At 34.7% G+C, this 27,972-nt stretch overlaps 1 protein-coding gene across 6 annotated transcripts in view; it reads right to left on the reverse strand.

The window, feature by feature from the left end:
* Window positions 1-27,972, reverse strand: part of FMN2 (formin 2) — a 371,091-nt gene that overhangs the window by 234,737 nt on the left and 108,382 nt on the right. For all 6 annotated transcript variants that reach the window (XR_004955481.1, XM_036235636.1, XM_016129861.2 and 3 more), the window contains exon 4: window positions 13,191-13,246. Coding sequence is in view for 5 of the 6 variants with exons in the window: in XM_036235636.1 (XP_036091529.1) it covers window positions 13,191-13,246 (56 nt within the window). In the remaining variant the exon portion in view is untranslated. The remainder of the gene's footprint in view (window positions 1-13,190; window positions 13,247-27,972) is intronic.

Genomic DNA, 27,972 nt, shown 5'->3' on the forward strand with positions numbered 1-27,972 from the left:
GGCTCTCATTTTCCCATTTATATAATGATCATATAAAAAGATTAGTTGGCGAAAGACATGCAAGAAGTAAATTCTGGAAGTTTTCCAAACTCAATTTTTAAATGTCATTACCTAGGCCAGCTCTTTTTCATCATAGATTTGAATATAATAAAAGCAGTATAAAAAGTAGAAGACATGAAGAAAACAGGAAGAGGAGGAGAAAAAACTGATCCTAAATCACAGCAACCCAACACAAGAGCATTTATTACACCACTTTCTAAACGGGTTCATGCCCCCACATTTCCAGGCCAACCAGCCCAACAGAGCGCTCAAAGCCAACGATCACTGAAGTTATGGTACCAGTGGGAAGATTCCTGGGATTTTTATCCTTTCTATCATTTGTATAGCTAGTAGGAAAAAAAATATAAAAGAATATCCTACTACACATAACTAGTACCAGAAAAAGACTTTTTAAATGGAATCAACTTGAGACAATTTGGCAGTTACTTTGGATTGGTTCTCCCAGCCTCCAGCTCCCTCTCCTTCTATGTATAGAAGTGGGAAGAAAAACTACATTTACAGACACCCTTGCAGCTCAGTTAATCCAATTAGATACAGTTGAACAGAGATTTAAAAAGTGGAAAGCAGTGGGGGGCCACACTACTGTGTGCCTTGACTGTTCTGTGAACAATCAAGATCTGCTAACTTGAAGTTGCTCAAAACAACATTCCAGTGTTCACTCTCCAACATCCAATGGTTTTAGCTTCCCTAGTAGACCAATTGTACATGATTCCTTTGAAAGGTTTCCACCTAGAAGCAGATCTTTCAAACCTTCTAAACTTTCCACGTAAACTAATTTTACACAGTAAACTAATGATAGTTTCACTATATAAAACTAACTTCATATAGTAAACTCTTCAGTTTATTATACCTAGATGGTTTCTGGTTTCTTAAACAAAGAGTGACTGACCACGTACTAATACTTCAAAATAAATTGTGAAGGCTCTTTTTGTAAGCAGCCTGACATGATCTCTGAAAATGGTTTGCAATTCACTTGACCCAGAAAACCTACCAATATCATGCAAATCAAGAGGGTCAAATATTCAAGTCTGCTTTATGAACACTCATGAAACTGCCCAGGACAAAAGGGTATACACGTGGGAAAAGCCATCAAGTATCTGAAAGATGTCACCTTAGAGAAGCAATGCATGCCATTCCTGTTATGATGGTAGAGCTGGTGAGTGTGCCAAAGCCAAACAGGGAGGGTGGACACAGGATCAATGCCCAAAAGTAATGCTGAACTTCTGGTGCATATGTTTAAAAATGCAGAATAATGCTGAACTTAAAGGTTTAGACATGGAGTCTCTGGTCACTGAGCACACCCAGATGAACAAAGCCCCCAGTGCGTACTGCTGGACATACAGACTAACCCTGCATGAGCTCCCCTTGCTACACTGAAGTGATCCTCACTGAAAAAGGGCAGATTGTTTCTAAACCTGAAAAAGGAGATTGAACAGAAGAAAAAGATTTCCCAAAAGGAAATGAAGAAACAAAAACTTATGGCCTAGGGATAAATTCAGCATAAAACAAATGCAAATAAAAGTTTCTAAATTTGTGGGGAGAAATTATTTTTCCTCAAAAAATAATATTAAAAATTAAACTACATTGTCTTATTTCTAAAAGTTTATCATAATGGCAAGCAAGAATAAATTTTTAGAATTAAAATGAGTCATGTTAATATTCTTCCATGTAAATTTTCTGACAAAAATGTATGATGTCATGATATATGACATCTTTTAGAAAAAGATGGTAATTTTTTGTAGAATTTTACAGTTTCATCAATTTCCTGAGTGGTCTCTGACAACACTCTTATATGCAAATTAATGTCTTTTAACAGTATCTATCACATCATCATGTGTAACCAAATTAACTATCGGGTGTTCATTAATCGATTACATTTCATGTGATGCAGGTCCTTCACCATCGCCTTGCCTGATTTCAGACAATTCTACACCTTCTGCAAGATTAACAATTTTATTTTACATTGTATTTGTAAAACATCCACAAGTCATTGGTAAACCTGTCAAAACTAAAGGACAATAGATCATAACAGATGGTCTAAGTTAAATAGGGAGAGATTTGGCATTGGATCTAATTTTATAAGAGGTCAATTTGTTAGAGTATGTTGTTGTTATGTATTTTACTTATTTTTTTAACAAAGTGATAATGGAAGGCACAGAGATAATAAAAAGTTGAGAAAATAAAGAACTGATATGATCTATAAGCTTCCAAGATTTTCAAATACTAGATACAATAAGTAGAACTAAGAAATGGCAGAGGAAATAAATAAGACACAATTCTGAAATGGCATCTATAATAAATACAGCAATGCAACCTCGTGGTGCCAAGGTGTAAAGTCAAGGAATTCATGAAGATGGTAACAAAGAGACGGCAAAGGCAAAAGCTGACATTTTTATAGAAAGAATTGTTTTTTATAGAGATAATTCTTGTAAATAGAGAACATGGGGGAAAATGTTGTGGCAAGAAACTGAAACTATCTCCTTCTTAAATTATTCCCACTGTAGAAAGAACAAAAGTTTAATCAGTTAAAAATCTCTACTCCTCTCTACAACCCTATCTTTACCTGCCAAATCCCAGCTCTAAATCAATATTACAGACCTTTTCCATTTCAGGGAAACAGCAACTAAGCTCATCTTAAACTTTAACTGACTAGCCTATAAAACAAGGCCAGTCATCTAGTCTTACAGAATAGCCATCTCTATGTCGGGTCTTTGGTTCTGAATTTAGCCAAGAGTCCTCAAAGAATCTTATCTGGCTTTCCTGATCCAGGGCTATCAGACAAGGGCTAGCTGGCTCTCGGAGGGTACCAATTCACTGTCGGCTGAGACATTGTCTATAGAGCTCTCTAGGAAAGGCTACATTGCCAACATTAAGAGCTAATTTCTATATGGGTTATACATTTTTAAAAATTTTTTGCAGAGGTCAACAAAGAAATTTAAATACTAAACATCAGTTATTATCAAGAAAAAATGTTATCTAGTCTCTGGCCATTTAAGCAAACATCTTCCTCTCAGGGCCCACACAGACCAAGCCCAAATTTAATCTCGCAAGAGCCTGCCAGGCTCCCTGCTGTCCACGGAAAGCCCTTAAGTTGGGAGCCTGTTCCCTTGTGTCCTGTGCCTGATACTTAATCTTCCATCTATGCAGGGGACAACTAGGCAGAGGCCTATCAGATCCTCAAAAGACTTAACATTGGAAAAATGGACTTTTCATTTTCTTTAGACTTCTACACTTTTCAAAAAGATCCTCGGCATTTCCAGTAATAGTGTGAGTTTACCCAATGCTAATGATTCTCACTATCAAAAATTAAACTAAATAAATGTGTAAAAGGAGAAAAGGAAAAAGTGATCTTTATCATTTTGTACAGAATTTATATAATCAATGTGTCTTGATAAATGGAAAGATAAATCTATTTTAGTTAGTCACCCCAGTATGTAGTATACTTTATACATTGCCAATATTAACATTATTTGTATTTAAAAGTATTGCTTCAACCCCCTAAATCACTGTAATTGGTAGAGTCTGCCATTCACTTTGGCTGAACAATATATACAATAAGTCAGCCAAAATTCTTCCATTCCTGTATAATCTTATATGTGGGTGGTGATGGTTAGTTCTCATAAATTGTTTGAACACTTGCATTTCACAAAATACAAGTTGCTATTAAAAAATAAAATGTTCACCAAAAATATTTTTCCAAATACAAGATTATCCGATTCCCAGAAAAAGAAAACATTACTATAACATTAAGGCTAAAACTGTCAAAAAGGAAGCCAAGATACACTCAAGGAAAGCTTTTGCTGAAAAGTTAATTTGTTCATTTTGAAACTTTATTATGTTTATTATGTAAGCAAGATATTTTCCCGAGTCTACAGTATAAAAATTGCTTATTGCTAAGTTAACATTGTGATAACTTATTTTGTAAATGTTACTATAAGCTACGTAATTCATTTTCTACCATACACAGATATTCAAGTTCTGCTAAATTCTAAGGCCACATTACTGGCAAGTTAGGATACCACTAAACATCTGTAAAATATGAACCCTACTCCTCACAGAAGCATATAAATTCTCTACTTGTCATATTCTGAATTCTGAAATATTCTAAGGTTTTTGAACAAATGAATAGCATTCCAGATTTAGGATAAGCAAACACATGCTATACATGATCCTAAAAGAAAAGAAATTCAGATTTTAAATGGATAAGATTATGCACAAAAATAAAGCACAATCAATTTTAAGTTTGAAAAGGAATTTCAAGAAAGAAGGGAATATAAGATAATATGGTAAGTGATAAGTAACTTACCTAGGACTCCTTAAAGTAGAACATACTATGGAAAAGAAGAGTTTCACACTCAGAGAGTGGCATCTCTGGAATCCTTACAATGAAACAGATGAATTACTGAAATTGTAGTATTTTTGAGCTGGAATAAATATGACAAATCTCTTCCAATCCCTACATTGCATAGATGAGAAATGTGAGGTGGAAGGGAGAGGGATAAGTTAGAAATCAGAATTGTCTGTGTTACTTTCAACATCTCTTTATCGTAGTGATTGATAATTCAATTGATGGGAAGGTTCAAGTCACCATCATTGGCAAATAACCACAACTGAAGTAATAAATGTCTTTGGGGAAAAGGGTCTAAAAAAAAATTCAAATAGCCTTTTTGGTTCTCTCATATTTTCTGAATTTTCTCTTTAGTTATTTGAGCTAAAGTGTGGCAAGGTTCTAGACCATACTTTAAGTAATATATTCCTTAATTGTCCAATCAGTATAAGGAAGAAAACACTATTTTATTACAGTTTTACTTTCATTAATGATCTTAGTTTTTCTCCTCCTCGCTGCCTTCCTGCATTAACAGCAACTATTCTCTAATGCTATAAAAAACTTCATAAAGGACAAAGCTTACAAAAAAAATTGAATGGAATGAATTAGAAACCTTACCCAAAGGGGTGGTAGAGTTGCTGCCTTTCGACCCTGCTGTCACTGGACTGGAACTGCTTTCGTGGTGATCTCCAGTGTTCTCATGGCCAAACTCACTTTAACAACAAATCTAAGATCATCGCTCTCCCCTTCTTTCTCCTCATTTGGCTTCTATAATTTTATCTTCTCTCCTCCCTATTTCTTCTCTTCCCTCCCTTAGAATGCTTTGGGAGTCGGGTATCAAACCTGCAGTAACTCCTAGGGCTCTGTCATGAATGAGGCCATGGCCACTGGCCTCAATCAAAAAAGCAAAGAGCTCATTGAGTTTTTACATCTTCAATCTCTCATCTCTGTACTAATGATTTTCAAATTTTCTCTCTCATCAATAGTTCACTTCCATATTGTGATTGCTTAGCTATCACTGCTACATTTCTTAATTTTATTTTTATTGAGGTGTAATTGACATACATCATTAGTATTTGATTACCCTTTTTCCTTAAATTTAAAATGCATCTTCTCCTCCAAACACATATCAGCCCCTTGCCCTGCAGTTTACTGAGGCACGATAATATCTTCGAATCATTGTTCTAATTCTTTGGCTCTTAAACTCAATGGGCACCACAACCACCCTGGAAGACTTGCTGAAGCAGACTGCTGGGCCCCACTTCCAGTTTCCAGTGCAGTAGGGCAAAGCTAGGCCTGAGGATCTGCATTTCTAACCAGTTTCCAGGTGATGCTGATGCTCCTGGTCCAAGGCTCACCCTTTCAGAACCACAACTGACTCATATCCTCAATATAGTCACCAAATCCATTATTTCAACATTTGGCTGCTACTTTCTTTATCATGGCACCACATTACTTCAGATTCTCTTCACCTTACAAGGTGAATACATAGAAGGTTTAATAGCTGGTCCTCCTTTCTGGCTCTCTTCTCCCTCTTCCTATCAATACTACATTCTTTTGCCAAGTAATTGTTCCTTACACATCAGTTCGTTATGGAACTTTTTTGCTCAAAACCTCATGGCTCTTATGCTGAGCATAAGACATTTTAATAGTTCATGAGGTCTATAAGAGCCTGTAAAATGTGGACCCTATTACCTACCCTGCCTACTGCAAAAGAATTCTGTGAGGATTAAATGGGATAAATCATTTCTCATTATCCACAGTCATTATATTCTATAAAATCATTGTGAACAGAAATTAGTGAATACTGATTGCTCCTATGGGAAATACACAGTTAGGTTCCTGTGAGCCTTTGGTCATATTTTCATCAATCATTCAATATGTAGCCTTGTTTCAGGTTTGTTTCTGATTAAAGTCACCTTATTTACATAAGTATACATAAGTATAATATACATAAGTATAATATCTAATACATATTTTCTCCATTAAGCACATCACGACATTCTTGCACTAACGCTACACTTGAGGTGAGGTGCATTTTAAAAATCAAAGTCACCAATAAAAAGTACAAAAAGGTAAAAAATTTGGCACCAAATAGGTTGCAAAAAGGACATTTGTTTACAGTATGAGCTGAAACAAGAAGGCAAAGCATTACTAGATTCCACCTCAGCTGGATAAAAGCATATTGGAAAACTCAAATTTTCCACCACTTTGTGCATGTCTGCAAATGAACAAGAAAGCCCTGCAAGTATTTAGGGGTTTCAAATAAATTTTAGCTAATAGACAATTTTTCAAATACAGAATCCACAAACAATGAGGACCAGCTATACTATGAAAGCAACTTTGGAAACCGGAGTATTATTGCCCAGATATAACAAATAACAATAATGACAAAAATAACATTTCAATTTTTGAGGGCTTACTATATGCTAGGAACTCTTCTAAGCACTTTATTAATACATTTAAATCCCATGAAAACACTATGAGACATAAGTTATTATTATCCCCATCTTACAGATGAGGAAACTAGTAACAGAAAGTAAAATACTTTGCCTAGGTTCCACAGTTAAAAGAGAAAAACTGATATTTGTGCCCAAGCAAATTGGTCCAAAGCCCACATTCTCAACCACTATGGAATAAAAAGTAAATAAATAAATAAGTGAATTTTCAACCAATAAGCACCTTCTGCTCTAACTGGTGTGGTCTCCTACATATTTATCCATTCATCAAACATTTTCTGAGCTCCCCAATACCTATACAACATCAGGTACCATGCTGTATATGCAAGAACAAATAGAAAACAGATAGTCTTAGCTTTAAGGAGCACAGCTCTCTATGAGAAGTGCATAATACAACAATTATAGAAAAGTAAGAAGGGTAATAGGGGTCCCAGAGTAGGGTCATAAAATGGGGTGTCTAGATTGAGGCCTCTCAGGGAAAGTGTCTAAGAAGAAGTAAAGTGTGATATAAGTTTAGATTAAAAAATAGGAATTAAGAAGAGAAAAAAAGGAAGGTAGGAGTGCAGTGTGTATATATATATATATATATATATATATATATATATATATATATATATATATATATATGAATGACAGATGTAAAGAATACTAAAGCTTTCAGAACACTGGAGTATTTTTTTTAAGGCTGGAACCAACCAAATCACTATAGGAAATAGTGGATGATAAGGCTAATGGCAAAGATAATGAAGACAAGTCTTCATGTCAAACTCAGGAGTCTAAATTTCTTCTCAAATGCTATGAGCAGTCATTGGATGGGTCTAAGCAGACATCAGACATCAGACCTAAGTAAACTTGGATTTTAGAAAGATAATTCTGGAGAAGTTGTGGAGGAAAGATTAGAAGGGATTAGGACTGGAAGTAAAGAGACCTGTTGGGAGATAGTGTGGCAATCCAGATAAGACTGGATCCTGAGCTAAGGCATGGCAGTCTGAGGAAGATTAGGCCCAACAGGTAGAGAGCAGAGCTGGGTCAATGGGGAAATAAGCTGAGCTGCCTCTCATGTCACCTAGAGGACTGTGCTTGCCACATCCTCCCCCACCAAAATGCCCTGTTCATTTCCACTTCAGTACATTTACTCTCTTCTTGTATCTGAAATACTCGCTCTTCTTCCTTCCACTTTTCCAAAAATGGTCACTTTGAGGATTTGATTGAAGTTTCACCTTTCCTAAAATGCTGTCCATAAGTACAATTTCTCAACAATTTTCCCATTTCTTTAAGTTCTATAGTACAATCCATACTAAATATCTTGGCAGAATCGCATTACATCTTGCAAATCATTTCATGGATATGGAAGGGTCTGTGACCTTATAATTCTTTGTATTTCCTTCAATACCTATCACAAATACCTTGTGCATAGTATATCAACAAATGGTGACTAAAGTTCAATAAAGTATAAGAATCCTTTTTAAATAAGCTGAGAACTTATGTCGGTTCAGTATTTCCTTTAGATCAGCTGTTTGAACCATTTACCCTTCTCCATAAGTCATCAACAATATTGCCCAGCACAAACGAGGTTTACAGCATCCAACACTCAACAGAACAAAGATATAATTTCAGTTCACTGCCAAGCTCTACCACTCCAGATAAAAGCAAAGACGATGCAAGACATTTAATTATTTCTTCATTTTCTCATCTCAAATTGTAACTGCTTTCCTGATGCTAACTGGTTAGTTGGAGCTTCCATAAAATGAAAAGGTACTTTCCAAAAAAGTCCTTGCTTCCCTTTAACATATTATTATAACCTTGCCAAAATGTTACCCATTTTCAATGTCAGTGCCTCCACGTGGGTGTCCTTGTGTCTCTTCCCTTTCAGATCACCTCTTACCTTGCCCCTCCCCAGACTCGGTGGGGTCAAATGTTTATTGAGTACCTAAAAATCAGACTCTGAGGGTAAACTTTGAAGTTGACTAATCCATTTTTTTTCTGACCCAACCTCTCTCTCCCTCTTCCCTTTAACCCGATTTTTCTTACCCTAATTTACATTTTAGTTACCTGCCTTGTGAATTGTTGTTTTGTTGTTTTATAATTCCCATGTAAATTCATATTACTTTTTGTCTTAAAGTTTAGAAGGAACTTGCATTAAACTATGGTTTTTTTCCGCCAACTCTTTCATATGTCTAATACATTCTAACACAATTCAAGCAGCTTCTTGTGTTTATAAGTCTACATCATTCTTCCTTCAGAATTACATCCATTCAACACCTTTTTCTGATCTAATACTTCTTTTACTTTTCAAATTTTCCTATACCAAGACCCATGTGAGTAATCAATCTCTTAAGCACCATCAACTAGGCTATCCCACACTATCCACATCTGTTTCACTGATTTGTTTCTAAATAAGGATGTTTTTGAAACTAATAATAAAATGTATTGGGCAGTCATTGTATAAAGAGCACCCCAATGGATACTTTACAGAGAACCAGTGGAAAAAGAATATTTAATTCCTCAAATAAGTTTTCCAACAACTTGGGCACTGAGGAGACCCAGGAAGCCTGATTAGAGCAGGATCCTAAGAAAAGAGTTTTAAGCCAGCTTCAAAGAAGATTAAAACTGGAATGAGATAGGATCTTGCCAGTTATATCAAATCGTAAGACTTTTTCTGACCTTTGATAATTTATTTGCACATAAACCATACAACATATGGGGTAAGAGGGCTGATATTATTGTATTTCTTTTTATTATCCAGCACTTTGTAATATACATGGCTAGTCACAATTAATATCATAATGTGTAGAGATCAAATTTTCAATTGCCTGATAATTATCACTTCTTACCCAAAGCTAGAGTTTTTAAAGACCAAACTGTATTCTATTTACCTATCAACTTGTCCATTTTCATTAGAAACGATGTCAAGAGTTTCAAGAAACCATTTCAAAACACAAATTTTATACATTATTTCAAAAGCAAAAATAAAATTTTTAAACTGGGTAGTAACCAGCCTTGCTAACTTATATTAATCTTTAACCACGAGCAAATGTTTTTAGAGAATACAATTGACAGTTGGCTATTTATATATTGTAGAATGTAAATAGTTTAAATAGTATTTCGAATGCCAAAGAATAAAAAAACAGAATTGAATGGCAGCCCTATTTCAGTTTTATAAAACAATTCTTTAGACATAGCAGATTTTCAGAGCATATTACTTGCAATTAAAATTATCAGTAAGTGAGGTCTGAAGAATGCAGTTTTATTTTAAAACTTCCCAATTCCACATGGCCATCAATAAAAACACTCAAGGAATAGCTATATTCTTTCAACTCTGCCAGCTGTATTTGCTTTATGCATCAGACTCTCTGGCAACATCACTCCTTGTAGTGGAGAAAAAGCTTTATGAGTCATGTGTTTTTTTCTAGGGATATGGAGCTCTCAGAATTATTAACTACAGGGAGAGAGTAAAAGTCAAAACTCATTCAATAAATTCCACAGTGCTTGGATTGAGAGGACAGGTGCCTGAACTCACATCTGAAGAAACACTTAGAGGGTGCTTTCCAACTCTGCTTTGTGCCTCTGACTAAGCAGTCCTAGCATTATGACCACAAAAATCACACAGGCAGCCACGGATGAACCAGAAAACCTCTTATGTTCATCACTTAAACAGAGCAAAGTGGCTTAAAATCTCTCATTTCCTTCTGCAGTGGTAATTTACAGAGATACAGAACTGCCATCTAGTGACAAAGAAGAAAAAAGCAAGATGTATCACATGAAAAATAAAATTGCATTTTTTAAAGAGCATTGAAGCACTAACGTTAGTAAAATTGACACAGCTTAGCACACCAAAGTTATAGTAAAAGTTTAAAATGTATAGTCTCTCTCTATGCGTCTAAAATGTATCTTGACACCTGACTCATAAATGTAATAGTTTAAATATAATAGAATAACTTTCAAAATAAACCTCTTATCTCATCCACCTGATGATTTGGGCATGAGATAATATTAAATAGCCACAGGACAATTATCCATGCAAAAGTATAATTTTTGTCATAGCTGAGAAAACATGAGGGATAAAATCAAACAGACCTATGTTTAAGTAAGACCTGGCCCTCACTCTTTATCAATTTTGTGGCCTTAAGCAAGTTAACTTCTATAAATATCATTTTATCATATTATAATTTTTTAAATATAATTTATAATACTTAAAAGATTATTATAAGAATTACATAAGATAATACAGTAAAAAAAAAAACAGATGCAGAGTAGATGGGTAATTAATTCATTTCCTTTATCACTTTTATGGCCGGTTACTTGCTCTTATGAAACATACACGTATCATCTAAGAAAAGGACGAGCCCATAAAATAAGCTTATAACAAAGGGTCAATAATTTCAAAACAAAGTAATGCCATTGTTGAATGCTTAACCTCAATTGCTTACAAATTTGTTACCTCTCAAGTAAGTATATTATCTGGCTTCTAGACACTTCGCTGGCCATAAGAAAAGGAGAAGATCTGACATTTAAATCAATCTATTTCACCCTTGAGTTTCTAAGCTGTAATATCACGTGTTTTTACATCACTTAGCTCATCAAGTTACCTGCTTATTACAATATATTTTACCACGGTTCACAGCTCAAGAGAAAATCACTACCATTTGATACACATGAATATATGTATATCAAATTATTACAGCTGGACTCTTAATACATAGAGAATGCAGTACATGTTTTACTGCTGTGGATAGTACGGAATATTTTCTGTCCAGGGTTTCACTGGTATTATCATATATAACAAAGAATTCAGTAATATATGCCCTGGAAATAAGAATTTAGAAAAATTCAAATATATAATCTCAAATCACAATTTATACACGCCCGAAAAAAATTTTTTTAAAGCTATAAACATAATAAGAATATTTTTAGAGCACTATTTTTCTTAATTGTTTCTGACTTTATTTCTCTTTACCTCTTTTTATCTTCCTTCATCATACTCACTATTGTTAGTCACATGACCAATTATAAAAAAAACTATCAGCTGAGTCTGTCACACTTCTCCAAGTGCCCCAGCCTGATATAAGTCTCTGCTCTGACGAAGCTGGGAAAACCTGTGTTATGGCACTATCCTTAAGAATATCTTTAGTCTATGGCCATGCCACCCTGAACAAAGCCCGATCCTGTCTGATCTCAGAAGCTAAGCAGAGTCGGGCCTGATTAGTACTTGAATGGGAGACTAGCTACAAAGACCTGATGCTGTAGACATAAAAAATAGATAGATAGATAGATAGATAGATAGATAGATAGATAGATAGATAGATAGATTACTTAATTAATTAGTAAATTAACTGATGTCTTTACTTGTAGGATGATGCCCAACGTAACTATATTTTTGAAAAGCACCAGTAAATTATAAAATGGTTACTGACCAATGTTATATCCTTGTTTCTCCTCCAGGGGGAGCACGACTTTCATATATGATGTACGGCTGCTTCTTTTTAAAGGGGCAATTATTCTGAACTTGGAAAATTCTCAAAAATCATCAATTTTTTAAAATTTTACAGAGAATAAAAAACACTATGTCCAAAATAGCCTATGTATGTTGTCATACAATAACCAGAAATTGACCTGAGCCTAGAACCAAGGTATGAGTCTGCTCATTTCCCAAGAAAACATACTTTTCTTACTTAGTAATTACTTACCACTTTCTAATACTAAGTTATTTTCAAACGAATAGTTAGGAGAACATATAAATAAATTTTTTAATGATTTTATATCCAAAAGAGCAATTGCTATCCACAATTACTATTCCATTTAAGTGTTTCCTTTCTTTTTTTCTTCCCTGCCCCCTCCCCTCTTTTAATATAAGTCCTTTTTGGTACAAGAAGAAAGACATAAATTTTGGCTTTTTTGTAACAGAAAAAATAGTGTCTATGGAAATTAAACAGACATTAATGTTTCATCCACCAAAGCAAGTTAAGAATGTTCATTTTAGAAAACTTCTGAGATTTTTTCTTAAATCCTATCTATGTGACTATTAGTTTGGCCAAGCATATCTCCACATGACATTTCCTGGAAGGGCCACCATTTCCTGTTAGAGCCAGCTGTTGCGGGTTCCTCTATGGCTGGATATAGAATAATGAGGCTCCCGGAAAGCTTGTCCTTAGTTCCACTTCAAGGCTGTTTTTTCTTTACGAAGTCTAAACGGAAGAGAACATCTCTTTCCACCAGACTGGATCACCCTGGGGGCTTGGGGAAACAAGGGTGGCCTAGCTAGCTGGGCAGGTAAATCAGAGTCTGTCACAATTTTAAGACAAATAAGAGCAAAGGGATTTGACAGCCTAATAAGACCTTCTTACCTGCTGAACAGCATCTGAACAATTTTTCAGAGTTTCCAAAACAGCAGATTGAGATTCTGGGTTAGAAAGGAAGAAGACAGTCAATATATTAAAGAAAAAAATTTTCCTCTTTCTTTGATCAGAAAATAAAACTAGCTAAAATCTATGTTTAACTATAAGTACCCAAAACATTTAGTTTATCTTCCATTTATACTTTTCTATAATGAGTACAGGACTGCTTTTCAGCATATAAAACATATAATGACCAACACACATGCCATTATTACTTTTAAAATTAGAATAGGCCTATAAGGCCCTTCTTGACACATCAATCACAATCACTTTTCTCAACTGCTAGTCTATTTTGTGCCAGAAAGTACCTGCTAAGACATTCACTTTTTATATTATTCACTTAGTTTAAGTCCATACAGTGACAGAACCCAACTCAACCTTGAATGATGGGGTCTCAAACGCTTTACCTAACTATTGACGAAGTACCTTCTATTTCAGAGAGAGAATGGGCAATGTCACCAGGAATGTGACCATACTAAGTAGGGATTTCGATCCTTTAGTAGGTCATGTGGGAGTCTGTAAGACTGTAAATTCTTCATGCTGGGAAATCTAAGGCATATCCAAGTCTAGGATTTTTTTTTAAGCTATGGGACACTTTCTTCTACGTGGAACTTGCACAGAAGATTAAAAACATAAAAATAAAAATAAAAGGGCCTACAGGAAAGCCCAGTGCTCCATGGACCAGTCTGAACACCACTCATCTTATGCATCTTCCACATTTTAGAGGTAAGAAATCCAAGTCCATGATACAAGCAGTTGGTGGCAAGCTTGATTGGAGCTTGTCTCCTGCCTGTCATAGCAACTGGCAGGCAGACAAGACACCTGACAAGATATAGCAGTCACTGCTGAGGATAATTTAGACAGTCCAATTTAGCAACATTTTAGTTGATATAGGTGACAATACTATAGAAAAGTAAAAGATATTTATTATTTAAATTGTATAATAGATTGCTGAACTACATTGCAAGTTTTCATTTCACTTAGTTAACAAAGCACCATCTCTGCACCAGTCCATAGCCTTCTCTCATCCGCCCACACTCGCTGATTCCTCTAACCATCTCTGCCTTTCTCTACTTGCCCACTGTGCTCCAGCCCCACGGCTTTCTTGCATCTCTATCATACCAGCCATGCTCTCTCCACGGGATTGCTGCAGCTGTAGGATCTGCAGTCCCCACTTCCTTGTTCCTTCCCTCTGGGATTTGCTCCAGCCTCCATGGGCACTCCACTTAAAGTAGCAATCCCACCCACTCCCAGCACCCCCATTCCCTGTCACTTACTTTCTTTATGACATGGATCATCACACAATATATTATGTGATTCACTTGTTTGCTTACTCATTTGTTATCTCTCTTACCCAAACTAAACTAAAATTCTGTGACTAAAGATATTTTGTAGATTTCTTTCCATATTGTATCCCCAGGTTCTAGAATAGTGCCTGATACACAATAGTTGTTCAAAATATGTGCTGAGTGATTGTAGGAGGGAACAAAAGGAGTGATGAAAAGAACGAGTGAACCACGAAAGTGGGTGCCACATGAAGAACTCTTCATGTAGCCGGAGTAGGGAAAGGGAGAGGATCATTTTATAACAGACTTTAGCGACTTTGCCACTTTGCCATTAGCTAATCTCTGCACCTCATCTGAGTCCACCTTTCAAAACAGCAATCACTGAAAATAGCATGACGTCGTCATTTCCAACACATATCACTATGACAATAGAGTAGTAATAAGTGGCCTTACAATACAACCACTTTCCCAGATAAACGCTGTATTTCACTGAGTTGATCAAAAAGGAATCCTTCTCTCTTATACTGACAAATTTGTACTCTAAACATAACACCAGATTTGCCAATTTTGAATAAACATCTTTGACATCAAAACCAGCCAACAGTTAACACTAAAGCAAATCCAAACTCTGAAACACTTTTGTTTTCTACTTTTAGTCACTTCCAAACCCCGTACCACCAACCCCAAACACAGCAGCCTCCACACAAGGTTCTGGGGCAACTAGAGTACAAATGGAGGAAATGTTCTCTTTCTTTCCTTGCGATTTAGATAGTACAAGAGTGGCCCCAGGACTTGCTCGTGGAACACTAACAGGTCTTCCCGTCAGAAATGCATACAATGTTTCCCAGCTTTTTTTCTATAGTCCTAGACTGGGTTATCAGCTCCAGAAAGCAAACTCCTACACTCTGATGGTAATAAGGACATGTGCAGTTTACCAGAACAATGAACTACAAAAGTGCTTCAGTTGATACTGTGAACACCTACATCTAAACTCTCAGCTCTTTCTGTCAGATCCACTGGCCACCTGAACTGAATCCATGCTCCCAGACCCATCCCTTTCACTATGCTATTTCCCTGAATCAGTGTGTTACAACATCTAAGAGGAATTTATGTCAAAATGCTCTCATCAAAATCATAAGTTGAATTATAGGAGTTATAAAGGGTGGAGAAGGTTTTTTGTCATTAAAAAAATACTTATTTAAATTAGTTTCAAGTATACAGTACATTGGTTAGACATCTACATAGTTCATAAAACAATCCCCCCAATTGTTCCCTCCCTCCCCTTGCCCTCCACCTAGCCAGCATATTAATGAGGATTGCATTCCCTCTGTCATCCTGCCCATTCCCGTGACCAACTAGCAACTATGAATCTGTACTACTTTAACCCTTCATCCCATTCTCCCAGCCCCTCAACACCCTTCCCCTCTTTATATCACCAAATTGTCCACTATATTTAGAAGTCTGTTTTTGAAATCATATGGTGTTTATCTTTCTCTCTCTGACTTATTTCACTCAGCATAATAACCTCTAGGTCCATCCATGTTATTGCAAATACATTGTTGACGAGACTGCAAATTGGTATAGCCACTATAGAAAACAGTCTGGAGGTTTCTCAAAAACTTAAAAATGGATATACCTTTTGACCGAGCAATTGCACTTCTGGGTATTTATCCAAAGAAAACCAAAACAATAATTCATAAAGATCTATGCACCCCAATATTCATAGCAGTATAATTTATAATAGCCAAGATATGGAAGCAACTTAAATGCCCAACAACAGACAATTGGATAAAGAAATTTTAGTTCATATATACAATGGAACATTACTCAGCTATTAAAAAATGAAATTCTCCCATTTGTAAAGGGTGAAGATTTTAAGATAAAAGAGACATGCAGAATATCTGTACTACAAAATAAAGGGTAAAATGAAAGAACAATTAGAAAAAGAAATAAATAAATAGTAAAGAGAAGGAAAAATAACAGAATAAAAGTAAGAATGAGAGAGAAAAAAAAGAGAAAAAGAAAAGCATGAGAAATGGCAAAAAGTGGCACTCAGTTCTGGAACTGATGGACAGTCTCCATTAAATATTCACCAGACAGCCAGTGAGGTTGTTTTTAAAGAGTGACCTAGTGAGAGCTCTCTCAAGGGTACATTCAAAACTGCCAACTCCACTCACTCTTCTTAAGAATTAAGAAACTAGACTGTTCTTTTAAAAACGTTATTGTGAAATGAAGCAGGAGAGAGAACATTTCTGACAAAACTTTAAATGTTCCATTGTTTTTAAGTTACCTCATAAACTTCTGAGCATAATAAAACTCTCGGTCCCTGCAATTCCAAATATGTTTCAGAAATCATCTCTCTATCATCACAAAATAAGTTTATGGCATATAGAACAAAATATGCTTGGGTGAATTTTATATTTGCAGAGAGAGGACAATAAGAAAAGAATAAGATATGTCTCTCTGTTTTGAATGAAAAATAAATCGAATCACTCCTTTAAAATACACAAAATATAACTTCTAGAAATGAATTAAGCAGTTTCTAAACACTTACATTTTAAGTTAAAATGAACTTATATAATATTATTAAATTAAAGCTTCTTTAATGATATACATCAATTTGATTTAAATCTAGTCAATGTAATTGAAAAATAATTTATCAAAATGCATTTAAATATGACTTATGATTAGTTGCCTAATAAATGGTAGATGTTTTTATTTCTGGCATAACATGTCCCCCCACAAATGAAGATAGGGTTAAACATGTAATTTTTGAAAAACAATCCAATCCTATATCTGTTTGATTATTTAATAGTATAAATCTTCCCCTCATTGCCCACAGAAGATATCTACACAGGCTTTAGCTTGCATATATAAAGGGGAATGCAGGCTGATTTTACAAAAAAGGAAGAAGAAAAAGGAAAACAAAAGAAATGAAGATCTACAGGAGACACAGTCAATCTATTCTAGTATATTATACCCCTTGATCAAGTGAGAAGTTGAGAGGAAGAATGCTATCAAACCCTCCCTTGATCCCTTATAGAATGTCTGTATTACCCCAGTTGACCATGTGTTAAAGTCATTGGACTAAACCTGGAAATGAGTTAATGACACTGTATTTGCATTACATCACACAGAATCCCTCTTATTAGTAAACTTTAGGAATGTCTCTTTTTTATTAAATCAATTGGGGTGATATTGGTTAATAAAATTATATAGGTTTCAAGTGTACATTTCAGTAATACATCATCTACATATTGCATTGTGTGTTCATCACCCAAAGTCAAATCTCTTTCGGCATCATGCATTTGACCCCTTTCTGACCCCCTTTATCCTTATATACCACCTCCTTTCCCTCTGGTAACCAGTGAACTGTTGTCTATGATCTCTGTTCATCTTGTTAGATTGTTGCTTTCAGGTTTATATTCTACTTTATATCATATACATAAAATCATATGGTTCTCAACTTTTTCTGTCCGATATCTCACTTAGCACGATTATCTCAAGATTCATCCATATTGTCATAAATGACAGTATTTCATCTTTTCTTATGAGTGAGTAATATTCCTTGTATATGTGAATCACATTTTTATCTAATCACCTACTGAAGAACGTTTTGCTATTTCCATGTCTTGGCCACCGCGAATAACGCTGCAACGAACATCGGGACACATCTATCTTTACAGATAAATGTTTTCAGATGTTTGGGGTAGACACCCAGAAGAAGAAATATTTCTTTTGAATATTAAAGGTCAGAAAGTTGTGCTTCTCTGAGATACTATCACTTTTAATCACATGGACACACAAGGTAATATAGAATCGCTCCCATTTCCCTATCTTCTTTAAACATGAGGGGTAAATTTCCAACTACCTTTAAAAACTGCAGGTCTTAAAAGATGCTCAAGGATACTACTAACCATCAGAGAAATGTGAATTAAAACCACAATGAGATATCACCTCACACCTGTCAGAATGGCTGTCATTGATAAATCAAAAAAACAAGTGTTGGTGAGGATGTGGAGAAAAAGGGAACCCTCATATATTGTTGCTGAGATTGCAAACTGGTGCAGCCACTATGGAAAACAGTCTGGAGATTCCTCAAATATTTAAAAACAGAAACTTATGACCCAGTAATTGCACTTCTGGGTATTTACACCTATGTTCACTGCAAGACTATTTACAATAGGCAAGATATGGGAAAAAAATTATCATCAATAGTGCTCATCAATAGGATAAAGAAGCTGTAGCACATATATACAAGGAAATAATACTCAGCCATAAAAATTGAAATCTTACCATTTACAATAACATGATGGACTAAAGGATACTATGCTGAGTGAAATAAGTCAGACAGAGAAAGACAAACACCATATGGTTTCACTTATATGTGGACTCTAAGGAAAAAATAAATGACCAAAATGAAAAGACTCATAGATACAGAGAACAAACTGGTGATTACTAGAGAAAAGGGGGATTTGAGGCTGGGTGAAAAAAGTGAAAAGATTAAGATGTACAAATTGGTAAGTACAAAGTACTCATAGAGATGTGGAGTATAACATAAGGAATGTAGTCAATAATATTTTAATGGCTGTGTGTAGTGCCAGGTGGGTACTAGAGTAATCAGGGGGACCATTTCATAAATTACATAAATGTCTAACCAATATTCTGTACACTTAAAACTAATACAATATAATAATTTAATTAAATTAAAAATAGCATGTCTTTCTGAAACACATTTCAATACACTAGCTTACATCTCAGCTTCATTTTATTGTTGCATCCTAAATTCTTTTCAGTTTGATCTATTTTCCATTGTAATCCTTTCCATATCTTAGGTATTTATCAGCTCTTCAAATCTTTGTTGGAGCAAAGGTGGGTTACCATTCTTTCAGCCAGCATGTAAACACACGTTTTAGATTTCTACACAAAATATTCTGCCACATTTCTACCAGCTCTCCTTCTATATAATTTTCTCTGGGATTTCCTGTGCCCAAATGGCCTTTATAAAAATCATTCCTATGTTCACATTCATTTTTTTTGAAAAAATTTACATTTTCAAAGAAAGATATGGACTTGATTTTCCGAAGATGCAACAAGAATAATCAAGCCTCTATTCACATCTAGATATTCGGCTCTTATTTTCTGTGAATTTGAAAGCTAAATTATCTCTTTGATTTTGTATAAATCTATGACCCTTCAAAACCTATTATTGAGCCTCTAAAATGGACTATGGGATGATTCCTCACACACATTCTCCCTGAAATACTTGTATTCATGTACTGAGTAGATGTTTACTTAGATTTTATGAACTCCATTTATTCGTTCAAATATTTAATTACATACTCTGTGTCCAAAGGTCTTGAAATGTTGGGAGTCTGAAAAGAAGATAGATATGTATAAACAAGTAAATTACAGATATGAATAAAATTCCATGAGCACAGAATTAGGAGCATGTTGCTTCCTAATTTCCTTTCTAGCTGGCCTTAACCTTCCAGGAGGCACTCTATATACCTCAAAGGTCGATTTTAACACCTTATTAGGGCTCTTCTGTGGACACAATGCCAGCGGTGTAGGGGCTCAGGATGGGAGTAAAAGATTCACAGGAATCTGCAGCCCTCTGCAACTCATGTGGGGAGGTGCACCAAGGCTTCATCTTGGCCCTTGCCCTTCAGATTCAAGTAAGGGAGATTTGGTTTCTCAGTCTATATATGAAAATGAAGAAAAACATCTTTCACAGCAGGGATCATGAAAAAGTTAAAGTGATATCCATGCCAAAGGCAAAAGAGGAAGCAACAGGAATATGAATTAGCTGGACAGTATTACAAGAAGTGTTAGAGGGACTTCTTTAAGAAGAAAAAGAAAGAAAAAAAGATTTAAAAATATGAATAAAAAATGGTCATAACTACATAGCTATCAACAACAATTTTAAATGTAAGTAGATTAAGTGTTCCAATCAAAAGATAGGGTCGCCAGATGGTAAGAAAACAATATCCTTAAACATGCTGCCTACAAGAGACTCACTTAAGATTAAAAGACACTCATACTAAAAGTACAGAGATGTCAAAAATTATTTCATGAAAATGAAAACAAACAGAAGAAAAGTTGGGGTAGCAATACTTATATGGGGGAAAATAGACTTTAAAATAAAGCCTATAACATAAGACAAGGAAGAACCCAGTAATCCCACTTTTGGGTATTTATCAAAGAAATGCAAAGCACTACTTTAAGGGACATGTGAATCATATGTTCATTCCACCTTTATTTACAAGTCAAAATATGGAGGCCACCAGGGTGTCCATCTGTGGATGAATGGATAAAGAAGAGGTGGTACAAATGTATAACGAAATATTAGCCATAAATAAGAATAAAATCTTGCTACCTGCAAAAACATGGATGGACCTAGAGAGTATTTTGCTGAGTGGAGTAAGTCAGACAGAGAAAGAAAAATACCATATAATTTCACTTACATGTGGAATCTAAAAACTAAAATAAACAAACAGAAAGAAACTACAGATACAAAGACCATTTTGATGGTTATCTGATAGGAAAGGGGTTGAGGAATGCATAAAAAGGGAAAGGGATTAAGAAGTACAAATTGGTTACTACAAATAGTCATGGAGATGTAAAGTATAGCATAGGGAATATAGTCAATAATATTGTGGTAGCAATGTATGGTATCAAATGAGTACTAGATTTATTGGGGTGATCACTTCATAAGCTATATAAATGTCTAATCACTATGCTGCACTTCTAAAATTAACATAATATTCTATACAAACTGTAATTGAAAAATAAAAAATATATATTATTAAAAAATAAAACAAAGATAAGAAAAAAAAATTAATGACAAAGAATTCTCAAGGAACCTGGGGGTCAGGAAGAATAAAGACCATAACCTACAAAGGAAACCCCTTTAGATTGTCATCATATTTCTCAGAGAGCAGAGGGAAACCTTCAAATTACCAAAAAAGAGGACCGATCACCCAAGGATAACACATCCAGCAAAGTTATCTTTTACATATGAAAATTAAATGAAAGCCTTCCCAAACAAGCAAAAGCTGAAAGAATTTACCACCACAAGACCTTCATTACAAAAAATGTTGAAAGAAGCTCTTGCACTGGAAACAAATACACAAAAGTATACAAAACTCTGAGTAAGATGATTAAGAGACAGAAGCAGAAAACTGCAAATCTGCTTCAGAATAAGTCAAGAAACAGTAAATTATAAAATAAAAGTTAAAGGAGAAAAGGGACATTAAAAATAATTATACTACTGTAATTTGGTAATAAACACATGACATAAACAAAGGTAATTTCTTTCAACAAAATCATAAAGGGGAGGAGGAAAAGCACCGAATGGGTATAGGTGAATGAAGATGAGGCATTCAGAAGAAAAAGTATTATTGTATATATGAGACATTTTACACAAAACTAATGGTAAACACAAAACTAAAATCTAGAGCTGAGATATAAAACATAAAAAAAAATCATACGAAACGGCCAAATTAAAATAGTAAACAGAATCACCAAGGAAAAAAAAGAATGGCAACACAGAACAATCAGAAAACAAAAGAAAAAAATGAATGTAGTAAGACCTCATATATCAATAACCACCCTAAATGTAAATCAACTGAACTCACTAATCAAAAGGCATAAAGTAGTGAAATGGCTTAAAAAACAAGACCCAACAACATAGTACCTGCAGGAGATTCATCTCATCTTTAAAGACAAATACAAACTCAAAGCGAAGGGGTGGAAGATGATATTTCAAGCAAACGGTACCAAGAGAAAAGTGGTATGGCAGTATTTATAGCAGACAAAATAGATTTTAAGATAAAAAAAAAAGGTGATAAAAGACAAAGATGAACATTTTATGATGATATAAGGAACAATTCATCAAGAAAACATAACACTTATCAATACATATGAACCCAACCTGGGAGCATGAAATATATAAGGTGATTAATAAAAGAGCTAAAGGGAGAAATAGACAAAATTACAATTATATTATGGGACTTGACTACCCCTTTACAGTAATGATTAGATCATCCAAACAGAAAGGCAATCAGGAAACGTCATCCTTAAATGACACGTTAGAGCAAGTGGACTTAAATATTTATAGAACTTTCCATCTAAAAAAAAAAAACACACACACAGAATATACATTCTTCTCAAGTCCACATGGAACATTCTCAAGAGTAGAATATATGTTGAGGCACAAAACTAGTCTCAATAAATTTAAGGTTAAAATCCTAATAAACATATTTCTGACTATAATGGTATGAATGAAATTAATTACAAGAAGAAGGCTGGAATAACATAAATATAGGGAAATTAAACATGCCACTGAATGATTATTTGGTCAAAGAAGAAATAAAAAAGAGGTCAAAGGATACATAGACATGAATGAAAATGAAAATATGACATAACAAAATTTGTGGGATGCAGTAAAGGAGTACTGAGGAAGAATCTTAAAACATGACAGGCCTACCCTAAGAAAAAAGAAAAACTACAAATGAACAATGAACAATCTAACATTACATCTTAAAGAACTAGAAAAAGAAGAACAAACAAAGCCCAAAGACGGTAGAAGGAGGAAAATAATAAAAATCAAAGTGGAAATAAATAACAGAAAACAAAAAGTCAATAGAAAAAAATGAAACAATGAGCTGGTTCTCGAAAATATTTTTTTTTTAATTTGAAAAATCTCTGGCTAGACTCACAAAGAAAAAAATGAAAAGATTCAAATGAATGAAATCATAATTGAAAGAGAAGTGGCAACCGATATAGAAGAAATACAAAGGATGATATAAGAATACTATGAAAGGCTACATGCCATCAAATTTGATAATCTAGAAGCAACTGAAAACTTCTTGGAGATATACGACCTTTCTAGACTGAACCATGAAGAATTGAAAACGTAAATAGACCAATCGACAGTAAGGAAATCGAAAGTCATCAAAAACCTCCCAAAAAACAAAAGTCATGGACCAGATGGCTTCCTGGTGAATTCTATCAGACATCAAAGGGAATTTGGAACAATCTCCTCCAAAAAGATAAGAAGAAATACTTTCCAACTCATTTTATGAGGTCAACATTCCCTGATATCTAAACTTGGCAAAGGCAACACACACACACACACACACACACACACACACACACATTACAGGTCAATATCCTTGATGAACATAGATGCAAAAATCCTAAACGGAATACTAACAAATCAAATATACATTAAAAGAATAATGTATCATGATCAAGTGGTATTCATTCCAGAGATTCTAAGATGGTTCAATATATGAACATCAAGCAATAGGATATACCACATTAAGAAGACAAAAGATAAAATGATGTGATCATATCAATAGATGCATAAAAAGCATTTGATAAGATGTGACATCCATCGATGATTAAAACACTCAATAAAATGGACATAGAAGGAAAGTACCTCAACATAACAGAAGTCATATATGATAAATCTAAAACAATCTACAGATTCAATGCAATATGTATCAAAATCCCAATTTTCACAGAAATAGAAGGAAAAAATCCTCAAATTTGTGTGGAACCACAAAAGACCTTGAATAGCCAAAGCAGTCTGAGAAGAAAATAACAAAGCCAGAGATATCATACTCCCTGACATCAAACTACAAAAGCTATAGTAATCAAAACAGTACATTATTGGCATAAAAACAGACACAGAGACCAATGGAACAGAACTGAAAGTCCAGAAATAAACCCACATATGGACAACTAATTTTCAACAAAAGGGTCAGAAAAATACAATGCAGAAAGGAAAATCTCTTCATTAAATGGTGCTGGGAAAACCAGAAAACAATGTGCGGGGAAAAAAAATGAAACTAGATTGCTATCTTATACCATACGCAAAAATTAACTCAAAATGAATTAAAGACTTGAATGTAAAACTGAAAACAATAAAATTCATAAAAGAAAACATAAGTAGTAAACATATGGGCCCAGGTCTTAAAGAGGATTTTATGAACCTAACTAGAAAAGCAAGAAAAGTAAAAGGAAAAATAAATGAATGGGCCTACCTCAAATTAAAAAGCTTCTGTGCAGCAAACGAAATCATCGGCCTAGTTTCATTGTTTTGCAGGTTGCTTTCCAGTTTTCCCAGCACCATTTACAAAGAGGCTTTCCTTTCTGTTTTGTACGTTTTGAGCTGCTTTGTCGAAAATTACCTGCCCATATAAACTTCTGTACTCTCAGTTCTGTTCCATTGGTCTGTGTGTCTGCTTGTCTGCCAGTATCATGCTGTTTTGATTACTGTCACTTTGTAGTATAGTTTGAAGTCCAGGAAAGTGATGCCTCTAGCCCTGTTCTTTTTTTCTCAAAGTGGCTTTGATAATTCAAAGTCTTTTGTGTTTCCATACAAATCTGATGATTTTTTGTTCTATTTCTTTAAAAAGTGCTGATGGGATTTTGATGGGGACTGCATTATCTGATTAATGCTTTAGGTAAAAAGGTCGTTTTAACTATGTTTATTCTTCCAATCCAAGAACACGGAATATCTTTCCATTTCTTTGGGTATTCTTCAATTTCTTTTAAAAGGGTCTTACAGTTTTCATCACATAGGTGCTTCACGTTTCATGAGATTTACTCCTAGGTATTTTATTCTCTTTGTTGCAATTGCAAAAGGAATTGGTGTTTTGTTTTGTTTTGTTTTTTTATTTCTCTTTTTCTGATAATTCATTATTAGAGTATAGGAATGCTATGGATTTTCAAACACTGATTTTGTATCCTGAAACTTTAGTGTATTTGTTTATTACTTCTAGTAGTGTTCTTGTGGAGTCTTTAGGGTTTTCTATATAGATAATCATAATGAAGATGGAGTACATATATACAATGGAATATTACTCAACTATAAGAAGAGATGAAATACTGCCATTTGCAATAGCATGGATAGACTTTGAAATAATCATACTAAGCGAAATAAGCCAGACAGAAAAAGTTGAAAACCACATGATATCACTTACATGTGGGATATAAATCTAAAAGCAACAAACACAACAAACAAACACACACTCATGGACATAGACAACAGACTAATAGTTACCAGAAGGTGTGTGGGGTGGGGAGAGTAGATGGAGTAAAAGGGGTCAAATATGTGGCAACAGCAAGAACTCTAAATATGGGCAGTGAAAACACAGTACAATATATCTATGGCTTATTGTTGAACTGTACACTTGAAATGTACTGGATTTTGTTAATTAATGTTACCATAATAAAAAAGACATATACACAAAAAATAAATAAATAAAAAGAAAACATCAGCAAAACAAAAAGGCAACTAACTAAATGAGAGACTATATTTAGAAATACCTCTGTTAAAAGGTTAATATCCAAAATGTGTAAAGAACTCATACAACTCAACAACAACAAAAACATACAATTCAATTAAAGAATTAGTGAAGGACACAAATAAACACTTTTCCAAGGAAGACATACACAAATCCAACAGATACATGAAAAGATGTTCAACGTCACTAGTATTAGGGAAAGGCAAATCAAAACCATGAGACATCACCTCAAACCTGTCTGAATGGCTATCATCAACAGGACAAGAAATAACAAGTGTCAGAGAGGATACAGAGAAAGCGGAACCCTCACACATTGCTATTAGGAATGTAAACTGGTGCAGCCACTATGGAAAACAGCATGGAGGTTCCTCAAAAAACTGAGAATAGAGCTACCACATGACCCAGCAATCCATCTTCTGAGTATCTACTCGCAAAACCTGAAAACGCGTATTCATAAAGATATATGTACCCCTATGTTCATTTAAACATCATTTAAACAGACAAAAGAATAGAAACAACTCAAGTGTAGTTCAATGAATGGCTGGATAAAATGCGGTACATATATGCAATGAAACACTACTCAATCATAAAAATGTGAAGTATTGTCATTTTTGACAACATGGATGGATCTTGTGACTATCATGCTAAGTGAAATAAGTCTGACGGAAAAGGATAAGAATTGTATGATTTCACTCATAAGTGGGATATAAAACAAAAAGCAACAAATGAACAGACAAAAAAAAAAACCATACAGACAATAGAATGATTGTTAACAAAGGTGAAGGGAGGTGGGGAGAGGATGAAATGCCTAAAGGGGGAAAAACATATATTGGCAAAAAAAGGCTAGACTTCAGGTGGTGAACACACACAGAGTATACAGTTGTATTATAAAGTAGTATACCTAAAATGTACATAATGTTATTAACAAATGTTATCCCTATAAAATTAATAAAAACAAATAGATAAAATTAAATAAGGATAAAAAGTACAGTAGTAAACATATAAACCAGTGACAGTCATTTATTACCATCAAGCGTGATGTACTGTACATACTTGCGTGCACTGTACACTTGTGTGACAGGAAGAGCATTAGGTGATGTTCACCAGTATCACCACAAACACAAGTAATGTAGTGCAGTACACCAAGAGGAAGATGACATCACCATGTGACAGAAAATTTTCAGCCCCATTATCATCTTATGCTTCCATTGTCATATATGCAGTCCCTCAGGGATTGAAACATTGTTAAATGGCAAACAACTATATAACTATATAACAACACCTGCCTACTTCCTGCTAGTAAGTCATTTTTAACATAAAGAAATAAAACAGTGTATTAAATAGGATCAATACCTTTAGTTCTATGCTTTTCCTTTTAAAACTAAATATGCTTTTATGTGTTACCTTTACTTTTAGGTGTTATGTTAGAATCCCCTCATCTCTGAAGAGTGTCGTATTGCAGAACTTTACTGTGGCCCTTGATCAACTGGACTGTGTGTTACGAAACACTCAGAGCCCTACGTGAAACTACATTTGGTACATCCTACCTCCTGCTGTTCATTTCAGGAAGTAGAGTTCTGCAAGTGAATAATACTAAGCAGTGCTTCAAAACCACTGGACATCTAAAGGGGAACAGTGCAGTTGGGTGTGGGCCCCTGGTCAGAGCCTTGGCACAAAGAAAGAGGCAAATGCATTCCTCCACAGGTGGGGATAAAAACAGGATGCTATGAGTGCCAGGTTCCCTTTGCAGACCTTCGGGCAGGGGCCCGGAATAAAATTGTTGACGCTGTGGGTCATTGTTGGTTTTAAAAGGAAGTAGGGAGGCAGAGAGCACATGATAATGGTAATAATTACAATAACAGCAGTAAACACTCATATCGAGCCAGCCGCAGCATTCTGAATGCTAATTCTATACTCTAACATACATTAACTCATATGATTCTTGAAATAGCCCTATGCAGTAGATGTTATCCTTGATCACCAATTTACAGATGAAGGAACTGAGTACAGTAATAAAGAAACTTGCCTAAGATAGCTTTAGTTTCAGATGCACAGCATAGTGATAAAACATTTACATAATTTACATAATTTACAACGTGATCCACCCGACTAGCACCCACCTGG

The sequence above is a fragment of the Rousettus aegyptiacus genome, unplaced genomic scaffold, assembly GCF_014176215.1.
Source record: "Rousettus aegyptiacus isolate mRouAeg1 unplaced genomic scaffold, mRouAeg1.p scaffold_m13_p_18, whole genome shotgun sequence".
NCBI classification, from domain to species: domain Eukaryota; kingdom Metazoa; phylum Chordata; class Mammalia; order Chiroptera; family Pteropodidae; genus Rousettus; species Rousettus aegyptiacus.